Source organism: Alexandromys fortis, unplaced genomic scaffold, assembly GCF_014885135.2.
Source record: "Alexandromys fortis isolate MF-2015 unplaced genomic scaffold, M_Fortis_MF-2015_v1.1 scaffold_31, whole genome shotgun sequence".
Classification (NCBI taxonomy): Eukaryota; Metazoa; Chordata; class Mammalia; order Rodentia; family Cricetidae; genus Alexandromys; species Alexandromys fortis.
In genome coordinates this window covers 12,109,096-12,132,516 of record NW_026067974.1, presented here as the reverse complement: position 1 = coordinate 12,132,516, position 23,421 = coordinate 12,109,096, and the positions used below count along the sequence as shown (strand labels likewise).

Here is a 23,421-nt window from a genome sequence, read left to right as displayed (position 1 = left end):
TACCACCTAGATGAGCTTCTTTATTTTCATTGTGTAAAGCATAAGATGGCATGTACAAAATTACATTCAAATAGATCAACTACTTTGATCACAGTCATGGCCACACACTCTCCTGTCTCCTCATTCCTCCTTTTCCCTCCTGACAGCTCCTTGCTTCTTTCATCCTCCCTTCTGCTTTTCTGTCATATGTAGAAATGATGTTTTGTGCAGCGCACATCGCCTGTCTACGCTCTATACACTACCATACAGTTCGGGAGCTTCCGCCAAGGGGCTGGAGGTTGAAACACACACACACACACACACACACACACACACACACAGACAGAGAGACAGAGACACAGACCTGTAGTCACTGGCAAGAAGCCCTTTATTCAATAGCACCATGGAGGCTTATATGCCCAACAGTCAAGTGTGGGTCAACAGGTGAAAACCTTATCCTCTGATCCTAAAGGCCAAGGCAACACGTGCTCGTGAAGCAGATCTGGTAAACAACTTTGACACAGCTTTCAGTAACTCAAATTGGAAGGAAAGTAAAGATCTCTAGCAGGGAAGATCAGCTGAAGGCCAGGAGTCCAAATGGTCCCAACAGTTTTGTATCTATCTAAAATTTAAGACACACAAATGGGAAAAAAGTATAATATTTTGCTTTAGAGTCTGGCTGATTTCACTTAATTTAATGATCTTAAATTGTATCCATTATCAAGGAAAGGGCATAATTTCATTCATCTTTATAGCCAAATTAAACTACATTGTATATATATATATATATGTATATATATATATATTTCATACTTTCTTTATCCAGTCATCTGTTAATGGATGTCTATGCTGACCCCATATCTTGACTATTATGAATAGTGTTACAATAAACACAGATGTGCAAGCTTCTCTCAAGTACATGACTCTTTTGACTGTTCACAAAGGAATGAAATATCTGTGTTAGCTGATTTACTTATTTTGAATTTTTATTAAATCACTCTCCATAGTGATTTCCATAGAGACTGGACCATTTGCATAAAGTTTGTAGCCTTTAGTTCTTGACTTAAGATACTTTGTCCCTTTGGCCTGTTAGTTGTGGCTGAGACAATTCCATTTCTTTTATTTATCTTCTTCTAGGTGCCTCCTTTCTTTCTTTCTTTCTTTCTTTCTTTCTTTCTTTCTTTCTTTCTTTCTTTCTTTCTTTCTTTCTTTCTTTCTTTCTTCTCCGTCTTTCATACCAGAAACTCTTCTCAGATTCCTTCTGGTCCTTGGTAGACAATCACATTTAAGAGGAAGGTACAAAGGATCTGTTTGGAGTGTGTGTTCAGTACAGGGCTGGTCTTCTAGGCCTTTTTACTATGGATTGATTTGGTGAAGAATAAGCCACTTCACTGAAGTGCCCCGGATGTCTCTAACTTTTTGTGTGTGTTGTAAACACTACCTACCAGCTTTCTGGGAGCAGGTGATGAGAAGGTCCCAGTCTGTTAATTTGTAAAATTTTAACTGACCATTTCGGTGTGTTACCTGGGTTCTTGGCCCTGGTTGTTGTTTTCAGTTCTGATCCACTGTGGAGTATTTTTTTTAGAGTTAATGTCCAGATTCTTCTGGTCCAAAGCGAGAGTGGTCAGTAGTTATCAGGAGCACTGAGGGAAAGAGGAACTATGGAGATCTCTAACCCAGGGCTGAAGAGATGGCTCAGTGGTTAGGAGTACTGGCTGCTCTTCCAGAGGACCCGGGTTCAATTACTAACACCCACAAGGCAGCTCATAACTGTCTGAACTCCAGTTTCAGGGGATCTAACAGCTTCACACCAGCGCACATAAGATAAATTTAAATAAATTAAAAAAAAAGACTTTTCACCCATCTTCCTGTTTTCTTGACATAGGGTCTCACCATGTAGCCTAGGCTGGTTTGAAGTGCTGCTGGCTACCCGGCTCCTGATTCCAGCTCAGCCTTACCTTATTCTCAGGGGTGTCTCGGGTCTTTTCTGGCAGTGACATTTTGGGGTCCTGATGTGGGTCTGCTTCATCCTTGCCCTCTGCCTGGGCAAGCCCTCCGTTTTCTTTGTCCAGGTTCTGACGCGTCACTGCTGTGAGCCCCTTTGTCCTTTGGATTGGACTCTTGCTCTTTGTCCTCATGGATTGTATCCAATTGTAGTCAGTCTAGTGGGGCTTAGAAGGCGACACTAAACCATGCATTCAGCTTGTCATTTTAATCTGAAACCCCTGCTTTGCGAAGTGAAACTATATTCGTCATTCAAAGTTGCTGAGCTCGATTCATTGCTTTACAATAAATAATTTTTGTTAATTGTTCAGCAAACATATCTCCCTCTTTATGGTCACCAACCCTGTCTTTCAGATTATAGGGTGAACCTATGAGTCATGCTCAAACCTAAGCCCCAATACCCCAAAGCAAATACTGGTAACAAGTTTCTTATTTTCACACGCATATGAAAACACTTACATATATTATAATTACAGCTACAATACATTGAATTCATTTTGCTTTCAGCTCTTTTCCCATGATGCTGTGTATCTACTCCGAGAGCCTCAAGGATGCTAAGCAAGCGGTCTACAACACAGTGACATCCACTGTCAATTTGTATGAATATTAGAAACGAAACATGTTCCTGCATTACTAAAAGCTTTATCCGTTTTTGGTGTTCTTCCCACCATGTGTGCCTGCTCTTACCCTGGAGAGAGCACAGCAGAGAACATCCTTCTACATAACACTTTCATAAGTAAATATTTTTGGACTGTTCCCTTAGGCTAGTTCTGGGAAATGTAATTACCAAATGAGCAGATAGAAATGTTTCAAGGTGCTTGATTTGAATTGTCAGATGGATTTCAAGAGGCATCATGCCAGTCTGCCTGTTTGCCGGCAGGGAACCGGGTGGGGTGTGCATTTCAAGGCATGCCTGCGCCAACTTTGAGCAGCGCCTTCCGAGCACTTCCTTGATCAAGTGATTTGTTAGAGCTGATGTCATTCGGGGACCCTTATGCAGAGACATTGGTGCTCACGCTCAGGGATCGCTCAGGATGAGATGTCAGAACACTGGCTGTGGATCACATTTTTCTTCTATAGCCGCCAAGACTCAATAATGACCTTATTTAAACCTGAATGTTGTGCAAAGACCACCCCCTGCAAATACTGTAGTTGAGTTTAAGTGTCTGGTTTCCTAATAACATTGACATAAAACTGCAGGAGTCGAGTTCCTCTGGGAGAGAGGTGGCTTGGACAGAATTCAAATGACAACAAGGCCTAAAATAATCAAGAAGTACTCCTCTTGGGGCTTGGCAGTTAATAAAACCCCTTGAAGAGCTGGAACGGCAATTTTTCCGGTCCGTTGCTGAATTTCGCAGACATGAAACAGTTGCCTTTTAAAGGCCAATATTGGGCTAGGGTGCAGCCTAGTTGGTAGGGGGCTTGCTTAGCATGCACAGAACTCTGGGTTCGATCCCACAGTATGACATAAATCAGGGCTCACCCCTGTAATCTCAGCACTCAAGAGGTGGAGGCAAGAGGATCAGAAGTTCAAGGTTATTTTTGTTATGTGATTTGAGGCCAGCCTGTAATTCACGAGACCCTGCCTCAATGAGCAAACCACAGACACACGTACCCCGCAATTTTAAGACTGGAATGGGGCCTTGATTCTCGAAGCTTCCCTTAGACACGGGAACCTGCTTTTCCACCTGGAAATGCCTGCTGATCCAAGTCCCAAACCAACCCTAGTTGCTTCTTGAGCTCCTGGGCCAGGAGGAGGAGACGGAGTACTCACGATGTGCACTGTTGCTTTTCTGTCTGAACACACCCTCAGATTCCTCACGCCTGAGTTAGTGTCAAAGTTTGTGAAACACCCTTTTAGATAATTGCTAAGACAATGACTGGAGTACGAGTTAATGATAGCCCGCGCCTTGCCTCTACTGGTGCAAATTAACGAGTTGTGAGCCTGTGAGGTTTACTTTCTTTGGGCCTTTTGTTTCCAAGAGCTATAAAAAGCCCGGTGTTTCTTCCCAGTGTCTGAGAGAAGCGATTTCTTATGCTTAAACCGCCCACTGCCGTGGCTTAAGGCCTCTGACGCTCTCTAAAGACAAACAGACGAAGCTTGGTGTTTTGCTAGTCAACAGCTGTCTTAGACTGTGTCTAGCAAGTAAGAATGGCTCAGTGACTACGGGTCGGGTGAAGCCATGGGGCTGTGGTTCAGAAGTCTTTTCTCCCAGGCTTTCAGGGAATCTTCTCAGGGGAGTTTCTGGAGGGCACACTTATCACGTGGACACAGGGCAGCCTCCGTGGGGAGATACTCATGTTGTAGAAGACCAGTACTCTTTTTGAGTCTGGGGCGGGGTGGGGGGAGGAGTTCTTGACCTGGCCTTTCCTCTAATGTATATCTGGGCTGCTATGGAGACAGATGTAGGCCTGTGTCCCTTCCCCCAATAGTAGAAGGTCCCTGATGGGGATTTTGTGCAGAAGGAGGTAGGCAAATATAACAGCTGTTCCGGAGACTTCCTTCCTTTCTGATTCTACCGGTTGTTATCACACCTGGTCTCAAGAGTCCGTCTTCTTCCTCCAACTATAACATTATCACACACAGAGTGAAATCCCCTTCCCTTTCCCGCTTTTCTCTATGACAAAACAGAAAATATAAGAAAGAAAATCACGTATCCATCATTTGATGCCCAGAGTTTTAAATCCCCCAGGCTATTTTCCAGTCGCATTATCTACGAATATGCACAGAAGATGATCTCCAGGTTTCTCAAGGGCTTCATTTGATGTCACATTAATAGAAACAAGAATCAGCGAGAAAGGACTGACCAGCCTGGAGCCAGGGCACACCTGCCGCGGCAGCTGCTCAGGAGGCTGAGACAGGAGGATCACTAGAGCCCAAAGTTATTTATTTATTTATTTTTCTGTAGTTCCTGGGGATTGAAGTGAGAGCCTCGTGCACACTAAGCAAGCATTATATCCAGTCTTTGGTTTTTTTGAACTGGTCATAAACTCAAGAGTCTCCTACTTCTGCCTCCCAAATGCTGGAATCACAGGTATGAGCCACCACAGCTCGCCTTGCAGTCTTATCTAAAGTAGGAAATTGATGAGTTATTCAAGAAATTAGTGCCATTTTTCTTTTTTTTTTTAGTCTTTTCGGAGACAAGATGTCATGCAGCTGAGGCTAGCCTCACACTCCACTCAGTTGAGGATGACCTTGAACTGATGCTCCGGCCTCCACCTCTTAAGTGTTGAGGTTCTAGAACGCATCATCCTGCTTCATCAGCTGTCGGGGACCAGCCTCGACAAAAATACCTCTAGCCAGGGTAAGGGCATGGGGATCAGAAAAAAATAGTAAAGAGTATGAAGACACGAATAAAAGAATAAAACAGAAAACAGAGGCTAGTACCAGGAGGGAGCTCCAGTGAGTCCTGAAATCACCCGCATTTAATTTTTCCACACACTTTTGTACCCCAGTACAAAAGGAGGAAGAATCAACAGAAGACTTCTTTAACATGATACAAAGGACAACTGGAACAGCTAATTGCTTTAACACTTTAAGACATCAAACCATTAAGATTTTGTTGTTTAGGCAGTGAAGCCACTCTAGACCAAGTATCCTGAAGGCAGCCACTCCCCAGCTAACCTCCTATTACAAAAGAAGGAGCAGACGTATGCTGGCATATCCTGACCTTTTGTCAGGAAGGAGTGGATCTACCTGTATGGGCCATCTTAATGTCAAAAGAACCCAGTAACCACATCCTGGGTCAGGATGTGTAGCCCTGGTTGTTGTCATCAAATTTGAGCAAACTCCAAACTCTCTGACCATCAGACAAGGTGGAAATAGGCTCACATTTTTGGGCCTCCGCAATCAGTTGATTCTTTAGTTTTCAATTCTTTTCGTTTAATTTCTTTTTTTTTTATGGTGTGTGTGTGTGTGTGTGTGTGTGTGTGTGTGATATAGAACCTAGCTACAGCCTTGACCATGCTGGATTATATACTGAGCTCCATTCCAGGCCCTGTTACGTTTCTGTACCCTGTATTCACACGCACACACGATTTTATGCAGATGTAGAAAATGTGTTTGCTTTCCTGTTTCATTTGGACCACTTCTCCTCTCTCCCGGCCCTCTCCACTCACATCAACCTCCGATCCCGTTCCCATGTTAATCTGCACTGATCGTCTCTGTGTGTCCTTTCGTTCTTCAGTTGTTCATATATCACAAACATACGATATGCAGCTATATAAATGAGGGGTCAGTTATTGTTCATTTCACACAGGTAAAGGCAACTCACTGCAGGTGCTTTTCACAGAGTGTATCTCTCTCCACAGCACTCAGGGGGGATCTCTCTTTGCCATCTGACATCCATTCAGGGCTATCTGGCTGCCTAATACTTCATACTAAATATGTGTTTGTGTGTTTATTAGTGTGTGTGTTTATTAGTGAGGCTTAGCCAGTTTGGGCTATCCAGTGAGACTTTGGCTCTAAAAACCAATCAAGCACTGAAGAGCTTGCTTGCTTCACATACCAAGGCTCTTGGTTCTATCCCTAGCTCCCCAGAACAAGCAAAACAAAACACCAAACCAAACCAATTATCCAACCAAACAAAAACCCTACCAAAACCCAGACCAAAAAAATGTTTGCCTGAACTATCGTTCTGGCTTGCCAGTTTAAAACTTTTCATTTTTTTTAGTCTATGCTTATGCTCGTGCGTGTCCCTGAGTGTGTGCGTGTGCCAGGAGAGGACAGAGGAGGGTGTCAAATCCCTCGGGACTCTAGTCACAGGCAGTCGGGAGCTGTTGAGTGGGTGCTGGGAACTGATCTTGGGTCTTCACAAGGGCCACAAGGGCTCATAACTGCTGAGCCACCTCTCTAGCCCCTTCCTTGTCAAGAGAGTAGATTTGCAATTTGTGTTGTGCTCAGTATGACTATTCAACTTAAAAATGACAACCCAAAGAAGAAAATAAAGCTGAGTCGTGAATGCAGACCTTGCAGGAGCTGGTTGGAGCTGGGGAGGGGGGGTTGTGTGGTGTGTGTGTGTGTGTGTCTGAGACAAGGATGAATGGTAGGCCCTGCACCTGTCTGAGTTTGTCTTCTCCCATGTGCATTTAGGTATTATAACTTAAAAGGGTTCACGTGAGGAGTCAAGGCTGCAGGAGGTGGGCAAAGCACACACTTTACTAACCCCTTCCCCTCTCCTTTTTGACGGTTTCTCAGATGGCCCAACCCGTTTATTGCCTCATATGATTCTTGCAGCAAAGCTGTAGATAGACATCTGTGTCCTGCCATCTAACGTCAAATCAGATCAAGCACCTCCTCCTTGCTGCCACTGTCATGCCTTCTTGCCGACTCACCAGCCTGATTCATCCCTTTTTACAGGTGTGGAAACTGAGGCTCCAAGAGGCTGAGAAGCTCACCCTAGAATCCATGATTGGCAGGCAAAGTAACCTCTGGCCTTGTTTGATTTGACTAGGTTTGTAGAGAAGTTCTGTTTGTAGAAGCAGACCCGTGGATCAGGCCCGAGTTCTCTTCAGATTGCTCCCGGCAGGTGGTGTGCCGGGCTAGGACAGGTCTAGAGCGGGGTTGTAGTGATAAATCAGGTGTCACCCTGGCCTGAAGGAGCTATTTCCTGACAGCATCACACAGGTAAGGTGCTCTTTGTCCTCCTGCTTTAGGTGGCTCCGTGTGTGGGGGTGGGCAGTGCCCGAGGTGGCTGAACTCTTTCTCAACTGTCTGGCCTTGGTTGATCGTCTCTTACCCACTCTTCCTCTAGGCAGAGTGGTGGGGGCCTGGCCCTGAAACACACAAAAGACTAACTGATGGCTACTGTTCGCCTTGTCTGCTCGGATGGTCCCAGGAAGCCTTGCAAACTTAGTTGGTTCAAGGTGCTGGGAATAAAAGCCTCCTATAAACTGATCTTACTGGGCTGGGTTCCTCCTACCTGCCTTCTGTTGTGACTCCGAGGAAGGGAAGGGTGAGGAAGTTGAAATGTGGTGTGGTAAAGCCTTGTGAGTGCTAGGTTTTTGGAGAGAGACCCCAAGAGAGTAGTTTTATCTCTAAGCTAGCCTGAAGGAGACTTGTTTAAATTGGGTTTGCTTTGCCCATCAAAAATTGATAAATAGTTGTTAGTTTTATACTTCCCTTGCCCACCACCTCTGCCATCACCACCATCCCCATCAATACTTGTCTGACTCTATTACCTGGTCAGCATCACCACCGTCTGCCACCATGATCATTACCACCACCACCATCATTACCATCACTACCATTCCCACCCCCACCAACAACACTGTTCCTACCCCCACTGTCATTACCATCATCACTAATACCACCATCACCACCATTCCCACCATCACCAGCACCACCACCATCACCCCGCTACCACTATCATCACCACCATCAACCCACACCATCACCCCACCATCATCACCATCACCATCATCACCACCATCACCCCACCACCATCACCCCACCACCATCACCTCACCATCACTACCTTCACTACCATCACCACCATCACTGCCATCACCACCATCACCATCATCACCATCATCACCCCCACACTATCACCCCACCACCATCACCCCACCACCATCACCCCACACCATCACCTCACCATCACTACCATCACCACCATCACCACCATCACCACCATCACTACCATCACCACTACCCTCTCCACCCTCACCTCCACCTCTAGCCCTATCGATATGATCAGTACCACTATCTCATTTTCTTTATGGGTTAAGTAAAGATGTAAACAAAGTCTTAGGACACCAAGCTGTCACCCACACTAGGACAGCTGAAGGACAGATGCACCATGGGTGTGACAGCAGAGGAATCATCAGTGCACAATGGCAGAGACAACAGCTAATAGAACACAAGGGTCAGAGCCCTTTGAGAAAGACCAGCTAATACAGAAGTGTAAGGGAGGAGCCCCCATCTCCCACGGGTCTCCCTGGGGGCCGACGGTGCTTGGTGCATCTGGTGAAGGCTGGGTGACAGCTATTTCCTTTCACCTACATTATCTTATCTTATTACTAAGGCCACCAGCTCTTCTCCCTGCCTTCACCTGTACCTTCCCATCCTTCCTCAGGGCCAGAGTTGTTTTGTTTGTGATTTGTTTCCCTCCTAGTCTGTTTATAGCTCCTTGGCATACTGGAGCCTGCTTATACCTACTCTTCAGAGCCAGGGTTAAGTCTTGAGGAATTTTGGGAACCGATTGTTAAATGTGGTCAGTACTAACAATTAAATTAGGTAAACGTAATTTAAGTAAAATATACTAAAACAAAGGTAGAAAACTCTTGAAACATTTAACTTCTTATTTGACTAATATCTGTGCTCCAAAGAGTACTTAGAACTATTTTATCTGTATAGCAGGCATGTTATATAATAGCATGCTACTGTACATCTCTGCCAACTTTACCTAGGTTACTTCAAATTATCCATAGTGGACATATTTACACGGCGAAAACAACAAATAGTACACATTGGGGCTCTAGTTATTGTTCTGTTTCCCCCCACCCCCCACCCCGAGACAGGGTTTCTCTGTGAGCAGCCCTAGCTGTCCTGGAACTAGCTCTCATAGACCAGGTTGACCTCGAATTCACAGAGATCAGTCTGCCTCTGCCTCCCAAGTGCTGGGATTAAAGGTGTGTTCTACCACCACCCGGCCCCATTTTGTTGTTTTAGAGGTCTCATGCAGCCCAGACTGAATTGGAACTCACTATATAGCTGAGGATAACTTTTAATTCCTAATCGCTATGCTTCTACCTCCCAAGTGCTAGGGGTATGGTCATGAGCCATCATGCCTGGCTTATTGAAAACTGATCTTAGAAGTTTGCCGTGTCTGTTGCCACTAAATTGGAAACAATAAAACACCAGAAACTTTTTTTTTTTGTATTCAAACTTTTCAGAAGTCATTTAGGGTCTTTTTCTTTATATGTGCATGTGTGTTTTTCTGCACGTAGGTCTGTGTACCACATATACGCTTGCTGCCTGCAGAGGTCAGGAAGGGCATCGGACTCCCTGGGACCGGAGTTCCGTCTGCTTGTGATCTGCCACATGAATGCTGGGAATCGAACCTGTGTCTTTTAGGAGAGCAGCCAGGGCTCTCAAGCTCTGAGCCACCTCTGCTCACTCAGATTCTTGTCAATAGACGTCAACCGGCACTCAGGTCAGAATTACGTTTGGTAACCACAATCCTAAGCTGCAGGAGTTGCGGAAGGCATGACACATGAGCTGGTGGAAAAACAGCAATAGCATCCACCCACCTCTTCTGTTCACATAATTTACAATAAACGTATGATCAAAGTTTAGACCCCTGTCTTTCCTGGGTAACTGACTGTTAAATATTTTTCTGACACACAACCGACTTTATTAAAATTCAAGGATTCAGATACCTTGCTTTGGGCCTCCCTGAAACTGACCATCAGTACCCAGCCTTGAACCCCAGTCTTTCTGACTGTAGAAACTCTACTCCTCCCACAATCACAAGCAACCTCCCTCAGTCTTGGGGAGCAGATAGATCGCAAGATGTTGGATCTGCTCTCAAATCCCCGCTTGGTGGAAAAGACTCTTTTTCTTCCCTCCCTTGAGGTAGAACCTACTGGGATGGTTTCTGCCTCTCAGTCCTGGTGGCTCAGGACTCCTGACACAGCCATTCTAACCCTGGTGCTGACTCTCTAGCAATTCAGCTTGTGCTGCTGAATTTCCCACAGCCCCACCCCTGGCTGGAAATGCCCTCCCTGTTCCACCCTCCTGAGTTCTTCCTGCTTTTCGATCCTGAGTCAAAGTTCTCTTTTCAAGAAGCCTTCTGTGTGCCACCTACCCCGCCTGGCAGCCTCTCGACTCTGGCCTCCCTTCAGCCTGGGGAATAAAGCTCGTTCATTCTCCACCGAGAGTCAGCATCAATGGCAAAGAATGGGGCTCCCCCATCAGACCAGAGTAAGCACAGTGAATTAGCTTGCCGAGTATCTACCCAGTGAAGCACTTTGCAGCTCTCTGGGGCATGGGAGTGAACCTTAGGAGGACTTAGGTCACAGAGACAATGGCAAGGCCGAGGCTGGCGAAATGCCAGGTGACCTGAACTGACAGGGTGAGCCCTCTCGGAGTGGAGAGATCTGAGCCAACACCATTCCTTGTCTGGATTACAGCAAGCCTTCTTTACACTTTCCTTTCTGTCTGTCCCTCCACGTATGTTCCATGAGAAACATGGCGGCCTTTGTCAACAGCCCAATGCACCACTTCTGAGAGCCCCCAAAGAGTCCCAGTGCTGTCAGGATGGAGTCTGAGAGCCTCATGGCCTCCTTCATCCCCAGTCTCTGCTGTCGGTGTCATCAGGCGGGTCCAGCTCTGAGCTGAGAGATGCAGCCAGGCTTAGCTGCTTGTAGTTTCCATTGGATGGGTTTCTTATTTATTTATTTATTTATTTATTTATTTATTTATTTAAGATTTCTGTCTCTTCCCCACCGCCGTCTCCCATTTCCCTCCCCCTCTCCCAATCAAGTCCCCCTCCCTCATCAGCCCAAAGAGCAATCAGGGTTTCCTGCCCTCTGGATGGGTTTCTTGTTTCTTCTTCTCTGCCCAGGTGCTTCCCTGAGCAAATGGGATGTCGTTCTTCATGTCCTCTGCTGGTTTGGTATCCCACTGGTCCTCAAGCATCAGTGAAGACCTTCACTTCCTCTGCCCTGGGCTGGGCAGCTGCCCTTCCTTCACTCACCTGCTAATCCGCCATTCATGTATCTCCTGCCAGCCTGTCTGTCCGTCCGTCCACCCCTACCTCNCCCCCCCCCCGCGTTCCTCCATCCTAGCTTTATTTGTTTACACATTCTTGTGCTCTCTTCCTCACCTGTTCAAATCCAGAGCCTTACACATACTACGTAAGCATTATAACACCGAGCCAATCACCTGGATCCCCCATCTCACCCTTCCATTTTTGCTTCCTTCCATTTATGCAACCATCTGCCCACCTCCATCCATCCATCCATCCATCCATCCATCCATCCATCCATCCATCCATCCACTTAGTTATCATCTGTCTTATCTATCCACCTTTCTACACTGTGTTTTCTCTCTTCCTCCTTGGTACCCCACCCTCCATGCCTCTCTCCTTCTGCCCTTTATTGGTCATCTGCTCAATGCTTCAGTGTCTAGTAGAACACATATCTTAAAGCCATGTGGAGCAAAGGTTCGGTCCTAAGGAGTGTGAGGGATTTGGAAAAGGAGAGAGGAGGTGTAGAAATTAAGGCAGAGGCTGTGAGGTGGACGGGGATGTAGGTGCTTGTGATGAGCCTGGCCTGTTGGAGGCTTGGCTCACCGTGGAACATCAGGGGTGTTGGGCTGGAGAGCGAAAGCTGTATGTTCCCTGGGTTGGGACCCAGGGGCTGGTTGGTAACCAGACCTAGTAACTGACCACCCATGTTCTTAACCAGGATATGATCCGGCGGCGCAGACAGGGCACCCTGTTTTTATTCTTACCCTACCTCTCCCAGACCCTGGTGGTGTTGTTAAATGTCTTCACGTTTGAAGTGGGATCTTCTGTGTGTCTTTGGACATGTCCCTTTAGCCCTCAGCCTTACATTCCTATCTGTAAACTTAAGAGGTTGGTCTAGAGCCTAGGTTGAGCTTGTGTCTCTTGGGGACCTCCTAGCAGAAGGAAACCTGTCCCTGACAAATGAGGCTTGAATCCAGGCTAAGCAGCGGTTGGACCTTATGAAGCAGCTCCCTTGCTGCAGAAGTTGAGAAGTTCCCTACTCTTCAATCTTCATTCGTAGTGTGGGACTCATTCTCTGTCTCATAGGCTTTGCAGCATAGTTAGGCAACCTGGTCAGACTTCAGGTGCTAACTTACTTGGCTTAACCCATTTACTGAGTCAGGCCAAACTCTTACAAGGACACATGACTCAGATGGCCAGGCTGGCCTGGGGGACCAGCAACAAGTCACATGGCAGAGCTCTCTAGAGAAAAAGTGAATTCTAGGCTTTGTGGAGTACGCTAGGCTTCTGTTTGGCTCCCTGTCTACATCCTTGCCTTCTGATTGGCTCCCTGCCTACATCCCTGCTCAGGACCACACGTTTTAGTCATCCCCGTCTTCTGCAGTAGAGGCTGTTTGGGTCCCAGCTGCCCTGCATATCATAGCCCGAGTACTAGGAGACCTCTCTCTGAGGCTTGGCAGGGAGGGAGATGGTGGGGCTTAGGGGTTTGGAAGAGAAGAAAGATCCTTTTATGAGGAAAATTAGGGAAGTCCAGCCTTGGGACTGGGATTGCGTTTCCCACCCGTGCCTGGGGAGGACCTTACTGTCTATTTCTTTCCCATAGGGCTGGAAGGGGCCAAGAAAAGACTCAAGAAAACAGAGTGAGGGAAATGTTTGGACTAGCATGAGGGCATATCTATAATCCCAGAGCAAAGGAAAAATTGAGACTGGAGGATCACTGTGACTTCTAAGCCAGCCTGGTTACATAGTTAGGACCTGTCACAAGCAAGCAATCAAGCAGTCAAACAAAATCCCCAATACTGACCAATGCCGATGCCTCTGTACCGCCCCTCCCTGCCCCACCTTCCACACGACTAAAGAGAAACATGTAGCATTTCTCTAAAGGAAGCCAGAATGGGAATGTTCTAGACTGGGCAGTGAGATGGGTCCAGGACACTCAGTCTGACGTGAAGTAGACCAGGGAGCCAAAGAATCTTTTCTCTAAGTGTGGACCCTTGTCCTCCCCCAGGCCTCTCCTGGAGCTACAGCTCTTTAGGGAGTCCAGAGCAAGTCAGACGGGTGATAGTAGTTCTTTCCCTCCAGTGACGGAACCACACGCTATCGGGCCAAAGATGAAGGGGAAATCAGACCTATGTGTAGCCTCCAGGTCTTTCCTTCCCAGTGTATATTAGGGCAAAATAGAGATTTTTTCCAGGTGGAGAATTCTAACCCAGGGCTGTCTTAGCCCGTGTATACCATCAACTCGGTGGCAACAAGACCCAACAATGTGTCTACCTATTGTCCTCTGACCTAATACGATGCTTGAAAGGATGTAGCATCATTTGTGAGGGTTTCTTGGCAAATGCAACTGTCTAGTTCGTGAGAAAGCAGGGAAACTGGAACAGAGCTATTTTACTAGAGAGCCATTCAATACCGCTCAAAGGTGTCAAGGTCACAGAAGACAGGGGAGGTAGAAGAGCTGCCCTGGACCCAAGGAAGCTCAGGGGACCGCACGAGTGAGTGTAGCATGAAATCCACCACTATGGTCTGGAGCAGAGCGGGAGCGCTGTCGGAAAGTCCAGCAGAATTCCAGGAACATCTGCGGTTGACTAATCACATCGTTTGTGAAAACTGTACCGTGCTCATGTGATGTGTGTTCACACTCAGGGAAACTGGCTGAAGGGCACGAAGGCATTCTCTGGATTCTTTTTTTTTTTTTTTTTTTTTTTGCAATTTTAAAATTTATTATTATTGTTGTTGTTAAAGAGACAGAGTCTTATGTAACCCAGGCTGGCCTCAAACTTGCCGTGTGGCTGACCTTGAGGATGAATCCCTTGCCTCCACCTCCCAGGAATTAGAACTACAGGCAATGCACCACCAAGCCTGACCAATTTTTCTTCTTTTTGAAAACTTCTTAAGAATCTAAAATTATTTTACCATGAAAAATTAAAAATAGCCAGGCATGGTGACAAAGGATTATAATCCCAGTACTGGCAGGTAAGAAGCAGAGACAGAAACGACAAATTTGGAGTCAACCTGGACTACGTAGCGAGTGTCTCAAACAAAGCAAAAACAAAAGAAAAACAACGGTGAATAAACAACAAAAAAAAGCCAACTCAAAAACAAAGTTAAAAATAAAAGCAAAACCAAAACCAAAATAAAAACTGCTCTGAGGGCTGAAGGGTGGGGGGCGGGTAGTGGAAGCCTCTAGGAGTGCTGAGAAGCCTGGTCTCCCTGCTGGCCTGGCCCCAGCACTCTAACGAACACTAACAAAGCTGCTTTCTCCAGAAACCTCCAGACTGGCTCCACCCACCTCTTATCATAATTATCTCCCCAAGTTTCCCCTGCCTCCTCCTCAGCTGGCTCCCAGCACCCAGTCTGCTAACACGGTGGAGAGGGTTTACGTAGTGTCCTTCCAAAGTCAAGGCTACTTCCAAAGTAGGATCTCTGAGGGACAGATGAGGTAAGGACTGAGATGACGTCACACTGGACGGGGGGGCGCTGGATCCAATAAGCACACTGTAAGAGACAGATCAAGATCATCAGGTGTGCAGTAAGGCTGTGGGGAGAAAAAAGGAGAGACTGGAGTTTTGTTTGCCACAAACCCAGGGACTCCCGGAGAAGCCAGAAGCTGGTGGAGGGCTGACTGGAAGGATCCTTCCCTAGATCATAGTGGTAGTGTGGCCTCTCCATCTTCTCTGGGGTTCCTTGGCTTCCAGACCTGGGGGAATAGGCTTGCATTGTTGAAGCTGCTGAATCTGTGAGGACTTGGGACAGGCACTCGTGAGAGGCAGGCAGTCCTTAGTTCTTTCAGGCTTGCACCTTGAAAGGCCTTTTCTCTTTCTCACAGGCCAAAGACTTCCAAGGTCAGGGACAGTCCCTTCCCGTATCTCTCTCACTATACTGTGGGCTCCTGGGGCAAGGCTTATGCCTCTCTCCTCAGCCCCGACTCCTCCTCCCTGAAGATGCAACCCCTTAGCTCCACCCTGGCCTCAGCACACAATGAGGCAGTGTGGGGGTTGCCTGGCCCAGTCCTTTCACCTGTTTAGATTGGCATGGGTCTCCCCACCTCAGGGAAGTATAGGAGACTCACTAACCACATAGTGCTGACTGTCCAGGCCCCTCCTTTCTTCCCTGTTCCCCGGGGCAGACTGGAGGGAGGGGCAGATATGGTGCTCACACAGAACATGCTTCTAGGAGGTAGGGGTCCGCCAGGTCTCAGGAGGCAGAGGTGCCGCCTATCTGATACCCCTTCCGACTCATAACCTCTGATGCCTCAGAGAATGCATGTCCTGAAAATGGTACCATCAGCACCATGGGGATAGGAGAGTGCTGTCACCTTCCTATTCCCCAGCTGGCTGGGCCTTAGTCAGCTCCTTGGCTGTGGGGTCTGTGTCTGTGGACCTTGGTGCATTTTGCCTGGGGGACCAGAGTCGGTGCAGGGGTGGGGGGAGGCCTAGCAAGGGTCTTCCCTTAGACTGTGTGTGTTTATCCGACATTTATTCCCATGCATCTTTATGTTTGCGTTCCCCTTGTAGAAGATGGAGGAGCAGGGTGGGAGGGGAGGAAGTGCAGGGTAAAGATGAAGATCAGAGGAGGAGGAACTGGAGGAGTAGAGGGGCAGAGGGAGAAGAGGAGGGGGAGAGGTAGGGTGGGGGCAGAGGAGCACTGGGAGGGAGGCTCCTTGGGGTCCCACCAACTGACAGGGGACACAGGGCTTTTCTTGGTCGAGGGTGTTAGGTCACTAAAGAAGCTGGGGTTGGACTCCGCACCCAGCTCTTCTTCATGGATCTCCCTTAATTCTGCCTTTTTCTCTAGGAAGGAGACCCTCTACCTCTTACCCCACTCGACAGCAACAGATTCTAGTAGAAGTATCTGTTCCTCAGTCCAAATCCCCTCTGCCTCATGCTGGGGAAATGGAAGGGCTGGGTCAGGCTTGTGGAGAATATTCTCTGGAAGGAGATTAGAAGTGTCTGTCAGGGGTAGGTGGAGCCGGGTGGGGCCGCAGGTTACTCATATCCTCGCTAGTCCTTAGAGAGGCAGATTTGGGGGAGCCCTCAGCCTCAATAGCCTACCTTAGCATTGTCTCCTGAGCTCTTAAGCCCTGTGGTGGGGAGGGTGTTGACTTCTGCTTTGGTGGCGGGCAGGGTCAGGTGGGGTTGGCTGTCTGAGGCGCTGCTTCCCTACTGGGAGTAGATGATACTAACACGAGTCTAAGAGCCTCAGCAGGGGCTGTTGGGGCCTGTCTGGGAAGATAGGACATGCCAGGCAGTCCCAGACACGACCACATTCCTCCCAACATGCCTGCTGGGGTCCATGGGACTGAGGGGCTGGCAGGAGGGTGTGGGGGCAGGAAGTGGGTGTTCTGGGAGTTTCTCAAGCATGTTCAATATGGGATAACTGAAGCTGGATATACAAACCTCTGAAGCAGAACTAGCTGTTGTCTGCTGGCCCTCAGCAACTCAGGAGTCAGGGAACCCTCATGTCCACTTTGGCCATGCCTTTGGCTCAGTCCGGCCTCATTTCCAGGTGCCTGAATTCCTCCTTGATACACATCTTGGGTGAACTCCATGGGGGAGCAAGTGCGGGCGACTGAGTCGCTTGTCTGTCTCCCACCTCAGCTATCCTGGCATCTGAGGGGATATCTGGGGCTGGAAACAAAAAAAAAAGTTTGGCTTCTCCCAGGCATGTATGTAGCCTCACATACTTTGAGACCAAAATACGCTCTAACCCTCCGGCCAGACTCCATGCCACACAAAGGTGACAAAAGTCTTCAACATCATTGTCCCGTTGGACTTCTAGAGCTGTCTGTAGTAGAAGCAGTGGGTGGGTGTCTTTTGCTTCCATTTTTCAGAAGAGTAAACTGAGGCTCCGAGAAGCATCGTGTCCGGGCTCTTTCTCAATGTCTTTGCTGTGTCTGTGAGACCTTTGGTGACTGAATAGCTAATGTCACAGTTCTTTGTGCAGGTGTGCGGTGGATATTAGGGTCTGTACCCGGGACTGAGGGGAACTGTCTTGAGTCTGAGCCACCTGGATGGCTGAGGCTGTGAGAACCTCTTAAGGATGACTTGTCCTTAGCAGGCAGTGCTGAGGGTGGCCATGCTGGAGTACCTGCAGCTAAATCCCCACTTCCTGCTGTGGTGGGCTTCCTCCACGTGTAGTAAAGGACCCCACCCCATTTAATGGGAACTGACAGGTCAGCAGGTTTATCGTGTGGTAAGGTCCTACTCTGTCATCCTAGCTGAGCCCAGAGTGTGGGTTCCTGAGTGCTGTGACTCCCAGGGCCTCATGGGAAAGTATAGCCTGCAGGCCCACCCCTCCCCTGATGAATCATGCCTGGCGGGACGAGAAAGCCCAAAACACTTCAAACAATGAGTTTCCAGTAAAATATGACAGACATGATGAGGCGGAGGAGAGGAGGGAATCTGATGGGGAGTTGGCGCTGGCCCGTGAGTGATGAAAGCCAAGGGGAATGGAAAACGCCAGGCCCGCCCCCTACTCATGACTATAAAGCCCTGTCATCCTTTTCTAACGTACCTGAGCAGCATTCTCCTCTCTCTACTCGCTGACTTGCTCACTCTCTCACCTTCCTCGACAACATGACCACCTGCAGCCGCCAGTTCACCTCCTCCAGCTCCATGAAGGGCTCCTGTGGCATTGGTGGTGGCTCTAGCCGCATCTCCTCTGTCCTAACTGGAGGATCCTGCCGGGCTCCCAGCACCTATGGTGGCCTGACAGTCAGCTCCTCTCGCTTCTCCTCTGGGGGAGCCTGTGGCATGGGAAGCAGCTATGGTGGGGGCTTCAGCAGCAGCAGCAGCTTTGGGGGAGGCCTTGGTAGTGGCTTTGGTGGTGGCTTGGGTGGTGGCTTTGGTGGTGGCTTCGGTGGTGGCTTTGGTGGTGGCCTTGGTGGTGGTTTTGGCGGTGGTGATGGTCTCCTGGTGGGCAGTGAGAAAGTGACCATGCAGAACCTCAATGACCGTCTGGCCAGCTACCTGGACAAGGTGCGTGCCCTGGAGGAGGCCAACACTGACCTGGAGGTGAAGATCCGTGACTGGTACCAGAGGCAGCGGCCTGCTGAGATCAAAGACTACAGCCCCTTCTTCAAGACCATCGAGGACCTGAAGAGCAAGGTGGGTCAACTGGGCAGTAGCACTTGCCATTCAAGTTTCCTCCAATGCTTCAGATCATCTTTAGACTCCTAGACAGGACAGCTTCCAGTCCCAGATCCCGCTCTGAGGTCCTGAACATCCCCATTAGTGTGGTCAGTGAGAAGATGGTGTCCCTTCCTGCCTTTTCCCACATTTTTCTAAGCTCCCATTTTTAGCTCCCATGAGACCAATGGTTCTAGCCCTTAACATTTTGCAGAGGAAGAAGTTGGAACATTGAGAGGGCTGTGACTTGCTAAAGATCACACAGAGGAGGGGCAGAGCAGAGACTAGAGCGCCAGGGACCCGCCTTCTATAGTAGAAGGCAGTTATCTCTCCAGCAGAGGGGAGGAGGGAGGCTGTAAAGGGTCCCACCAAGCTAGACACCCAAACCACTCATTAGCTCGTTAGTCTGGGCTGAGGTTGCCGCCACCCATGAACACCAGCTGGTCGGTCTTTCTCTATAGCCAGGCAGACATAGAAAACCCACAGCCACAGCTAATCGTGACCCATATATTTACCCTGGAAGCAGAGAGATCCTGGTGGGGTTGTGCTTCAGAACCCTTCTTCCCCTTCCTGTTAAACTTGGCTCTAGTGTCTCACTTAAATTCCGGAAATTAGACAAGTCTCTGGCAGGAACCCCGGCCAGGCTTATGGATCCATCTGTCTTCTTTTCTTCTCTGGTTTCCTTTTTTTTCTAATCCCCTGGGCAAGTTGGGTTTTGTCTCTTGGGAAAGTCCCACCTGAGGTTCATGCTCCTTGGGCTTAGAAAGAAATGTGTGTGTGTGTGTGTGTGTGTGTGTGTGTGTGTGCAGAAGGCTGATAGGGCTGCTCTGTATGGAGAGGAGGCTTTGGAAGATGGAGGGTGTGTAGTCAGCCCTAGGGGGGCTTTGGAACGCCAAGACCCATCTTAGGTTTTACAGGCGAGTGATAGCAATAAGACCTGAACTTTCCAGCTTTTGAGTCTGTTGACCAGGAGTTGAAGTCCTGGGTTGAAAATGACTATGCGGGGCTGTCTCTCAGGCTGCTGTGGTGAAGAAAAACTCATGGGGTGAGAAGAACAGAACTCAAGCAAGAGCAAGAGAGAGGACCAGCACAGGCTGCAGTGACATCTGCCTACATCTGTTTAACAATTGACCCATGGCCTTTCCATTCTACAGATCCTTGCAGCCACTGTGGACAATGCCAATGTCCTCCTGCAGATCGACAATGCCCGGCTGGCCGCTGATGACTTCCGCACCAAGTGAGTTTTTAGTGTGGTGGCTCAGAGCTTCCAGTGTCTGTAGGGTGGGGCATTTTGGAGCCGTGCTTTCTTCCAGCGTTGAATTGTGCCAGGAGAAAGAACCCCTTGGGGTGCTTGTAAAAATACAAGACTGTTGGGCTCCACCCTGGGAGTTCAGTTATTTGTAACCTAGGTGATTCTGATCCACAGCCAGGTGTAAGAACTATCATTTTAGGGAGAGGAGATCCACACCCCCTTCACCTGCCCTTAAAATGCAGTAGGCTGTCATATTTGGAGGCCTTGGATTTTATTGACTGCAGCTGGAAGTGCCTCTTTCAGATGAATGCCTCCTGGCGATTTTTATTCCCTGGACCCTAGGAATGTTCAGAACTAAGCAATCAATGGGCACTGTGTCTAATACTGGCTCTCCACAACAGCCCTGGGTGCCAACCCTGGGAATAATACCCACAGGAAGAGAACAAAGCTTTCAGTGTGGCTGGGATGGATAGCTCATTCCTTTTCTCTCGGATCATTCTAGGTATGAGACAGAGCTGAACCTGCGCATGAGTGTGGAGGCCGACATCAACGGCCTGCGCCGGGTGCTGGATGAGCTGACCCTGGCCAGAGCTGACCTGGAGATGCAGATTGAGAGCCTCAAGGAGGAGCTGGCCTACCTGAAGAAGAACCATGAGGAGGTGAGAGCCAAACAGAAAAGCCAGCTTAAAAGGGTGAATGGAGAGAAGCAATAGAATGGCAGATGGGGAAGCAGTGTTCAGGCCAGGACCACCTCTCGTTAGAAAGCCCTGTCAGTTGTGAGGCTTCTGACTATGGGATCTTTTCTGCCTCTGCAGGAGATGGCCTCCATGAGAGGCCAGGTGGGTGGAGACGTCAACGTGGAGATGGACGCAGCACCCGGTGTGGACCTGAGCCGCATCCTGAATGAGATGCGTGACCAGTACGAGAAGATGGCGGAGAAGAACCGAAAGGATGCCGAGGAATGGTTCTTCACCAAGGTGGGTGCCATTTGGAGAGGAAGGTGTATAGACCATATGCCTTCCAGGATTTTCTGGTGTGAACGGTGTTCTCTTTTTCACAGACAGAGGAGCTGAACCGTGAGGTGGCCACCAACAGCGAGCTGGTGCAGAGTGGCAAGAGCGAGATCTCTGAGCTCCGACGCACCATGCAGAACCTGGAAATCGAGCTGCAGTCCCAGCTCAGCATGGTAGGGATGCAGCTGCATGCATGGGTTGGCCTTGGACTTCCTGAAGGGGAATGGCCATTCTCAATGATCGACCACCCTATTTCTCTCTTTCACAGAAAGCATCCCTGGAGAATAACCTGGAGGAGACCAAAGGCCGCTACTGCATGCAACTGTCCCAGATTCAGGAAATGATCGGCAGCGTGGAGGAGCAGCTGGCCCAGCTGCGCTGTGAGATGGAGCAGCAGAATCAGGAGTACAAGATCCTGCTGGATGTGAAGACACGCCTGGAGCAGGAGATCGCCACTTACCGTCGCCTGCTGGAGGGCGAGGATGCCCAGTGAGTCTCTGGTAAACCCTCTAGTCCATGCCCCTTCTCTTCACAAATGTCCCCCGTATGTCTAATGCCCTGCCCTATTCTGTCTTTGCAGCCTCTCCTCATCCACCCAGTTCTCCTCATCCTCCCAGTTCTCCTCTGGTTCTCAGTCCTCCAGAGACGGTAAGACTCTCCTTCCCGTCATGCCTGAGCTCTCAAATACCTTCAGATCTTCCAGCAGATCTAGGACCTAGATTAAGACCTTCTTGGGGGTTAAGCTAAGTGTTCTTACTCAGTATCTCCTAGGAGTCTCTTCAGATAGAAACAGCTATTTCAGGGCGAGGACTGGTGACCTTCAACTTGTTCCTCGAATGGGTGTCTGGGTAGACGGCAGAAATGGAAATCAGCACCATGGACAGCGCCCTACATAGCCCATCTCATGCATTTGGGTTTAGTTGGACCTTCTAATGCGTTTGGGTTTAGTTGAACAGCACCAGTTGAGTGCTCCAGTCTGAGGACACAGACTGCCCATGACAACAAGGTGCCCTAGCAGCAGTGTGTGAGGTGGCAATCAGGACAGAGGGCATCAGGAGACAGTTCACTCCTCAGCTTCTTGGCTTCATTTCAGAACACTCCTGCCCACCTCCACTAACGCCTTCTCTCTCGCATCCCCCAGTGACCTCCACCAACCGCCAGATCCGCACCAAGGTCATGGATGTGCATGATGGCAAGGTGGTCTCCAGCCACGAGCAGGTCCTGCGCACCAAGAACTAAGGCTGCTAGGCACAGCTCAGGCGTAGGAGGCCCCTGTGTGGACGCAGATACTGCTGAAAGAGCCTCTCTACTGTCCCCACGCACTTCACCCTTTACTTGACCCGCGTCCCTGCTGGCAATCAATAAAGTTGCTTTCTCTGAGTTGCACAATCACTGTCTCCCTGGTCATTGTCAGAAGTGGGGGTGGGCGAAATGTGGGAAGCGTTGCCTTGGAGCTCAGGCGAGCACCTGGCTCTGGCCTCTGGGACTGGGAGAAAGGGCCCTGGGGGCGGGCTTGGCTCAGGTCCCAGGTTGGCTCTCACCATCAGAAGCTCTAGATGGCTGTGTGTGCCAGGTCATGGGATCTCTTAGGGCAGAGGCGTATTTCCCCATTCATTCAGTTGTCCATGCATTTACCAGACGTGGAGTGCCTTTTAGATGCCAGGCAGAGTACTAGGTGAAGGGTCTTTACAATAAAACGATAAGCTTATTATTGTCACCATCATCACTGTGTGGTCACGGTATGTGTGCGAGGGCAGGTGCACAGTGTAGTACGTGTTTGAGGAGGCTGGAGGACAACTTTGTGGAGCTGACTCTCTCCTTCCATGGTGGGTTCGGGGATTGAACTCAGGCTTGTATAGTACTTCTCCCTTGCCGAGTCATCTTACTGGCCTTAGGTTAAGGATTCTTAATGATTTTGTGACCCTTTAAAATAACTCTGTATTGTAACCTACAACTTTTCTTTGTATATCCTATCTCCAAATAAGTAGACATTTTTGTGTGCAATACTAAGATGTTCGCTAGTCCCCTAAAACTCCGAATCCAAGATAAGGACTCATGCTTTGTTGGTGGTCTTAGCTCCCTGATCTGAGACTGTCTAGAATTGAGTCTATTCTTATTTAATTTAGAGAAGTGCTTCTCAGCCTTCCTAATGCTGTGACTCTTTCAGGTAGTTCCTTATGGTGAAGGTGACCCCCCAACCATAAAGTTATTCTCATAATTAAAATTTTGCTACTGTTATGAATTGCAGATATCTGATATGTGACTCTTGTGGAAGGGTCAGTTAACCCCCATAGAAGTCTTGACTCACAGGTTGAGAACTACTGATTTAGAGGAAATTGATGACCCTC

At 48.7% G+C, this 23,421-nt stretch overlaps 1 protein-coding gene across 1 annotated transcript; it reads left to right on the top strand.

Moving 5' to 3' along the window:
* The first annotated feature begins 18,184 nt into the window (after positions 1-18,184).
* LOC126510268 (keratin, type I cytoskeletal 14) lies at positions 18,185-22,462 on the top strand. The gene is made up of 8 exons (XM_050156770.1): positions 18,185-18,787; positions 19,963-20,045; positions 20,563-20,719; positions 20,876-21,037; positions 21,121-21,246; positions 21,342-21,562; positions 21,654-21,721; positions 22,215-22,462. The coding sequence occupies exons 1-8, from the start codon at positions 18,257-18,259 to the stop codon at positions 22,310-22,312; spliced, it is 1,446 nt and encodes a 481-aa protein (XP_050012727.1). The 5' UTR covers positions 18,185-18,256; the 3' UTR covers positions 22,313-22,462.
* Positions 22,463-23,421: the final 959 nt, after the last annotated feature.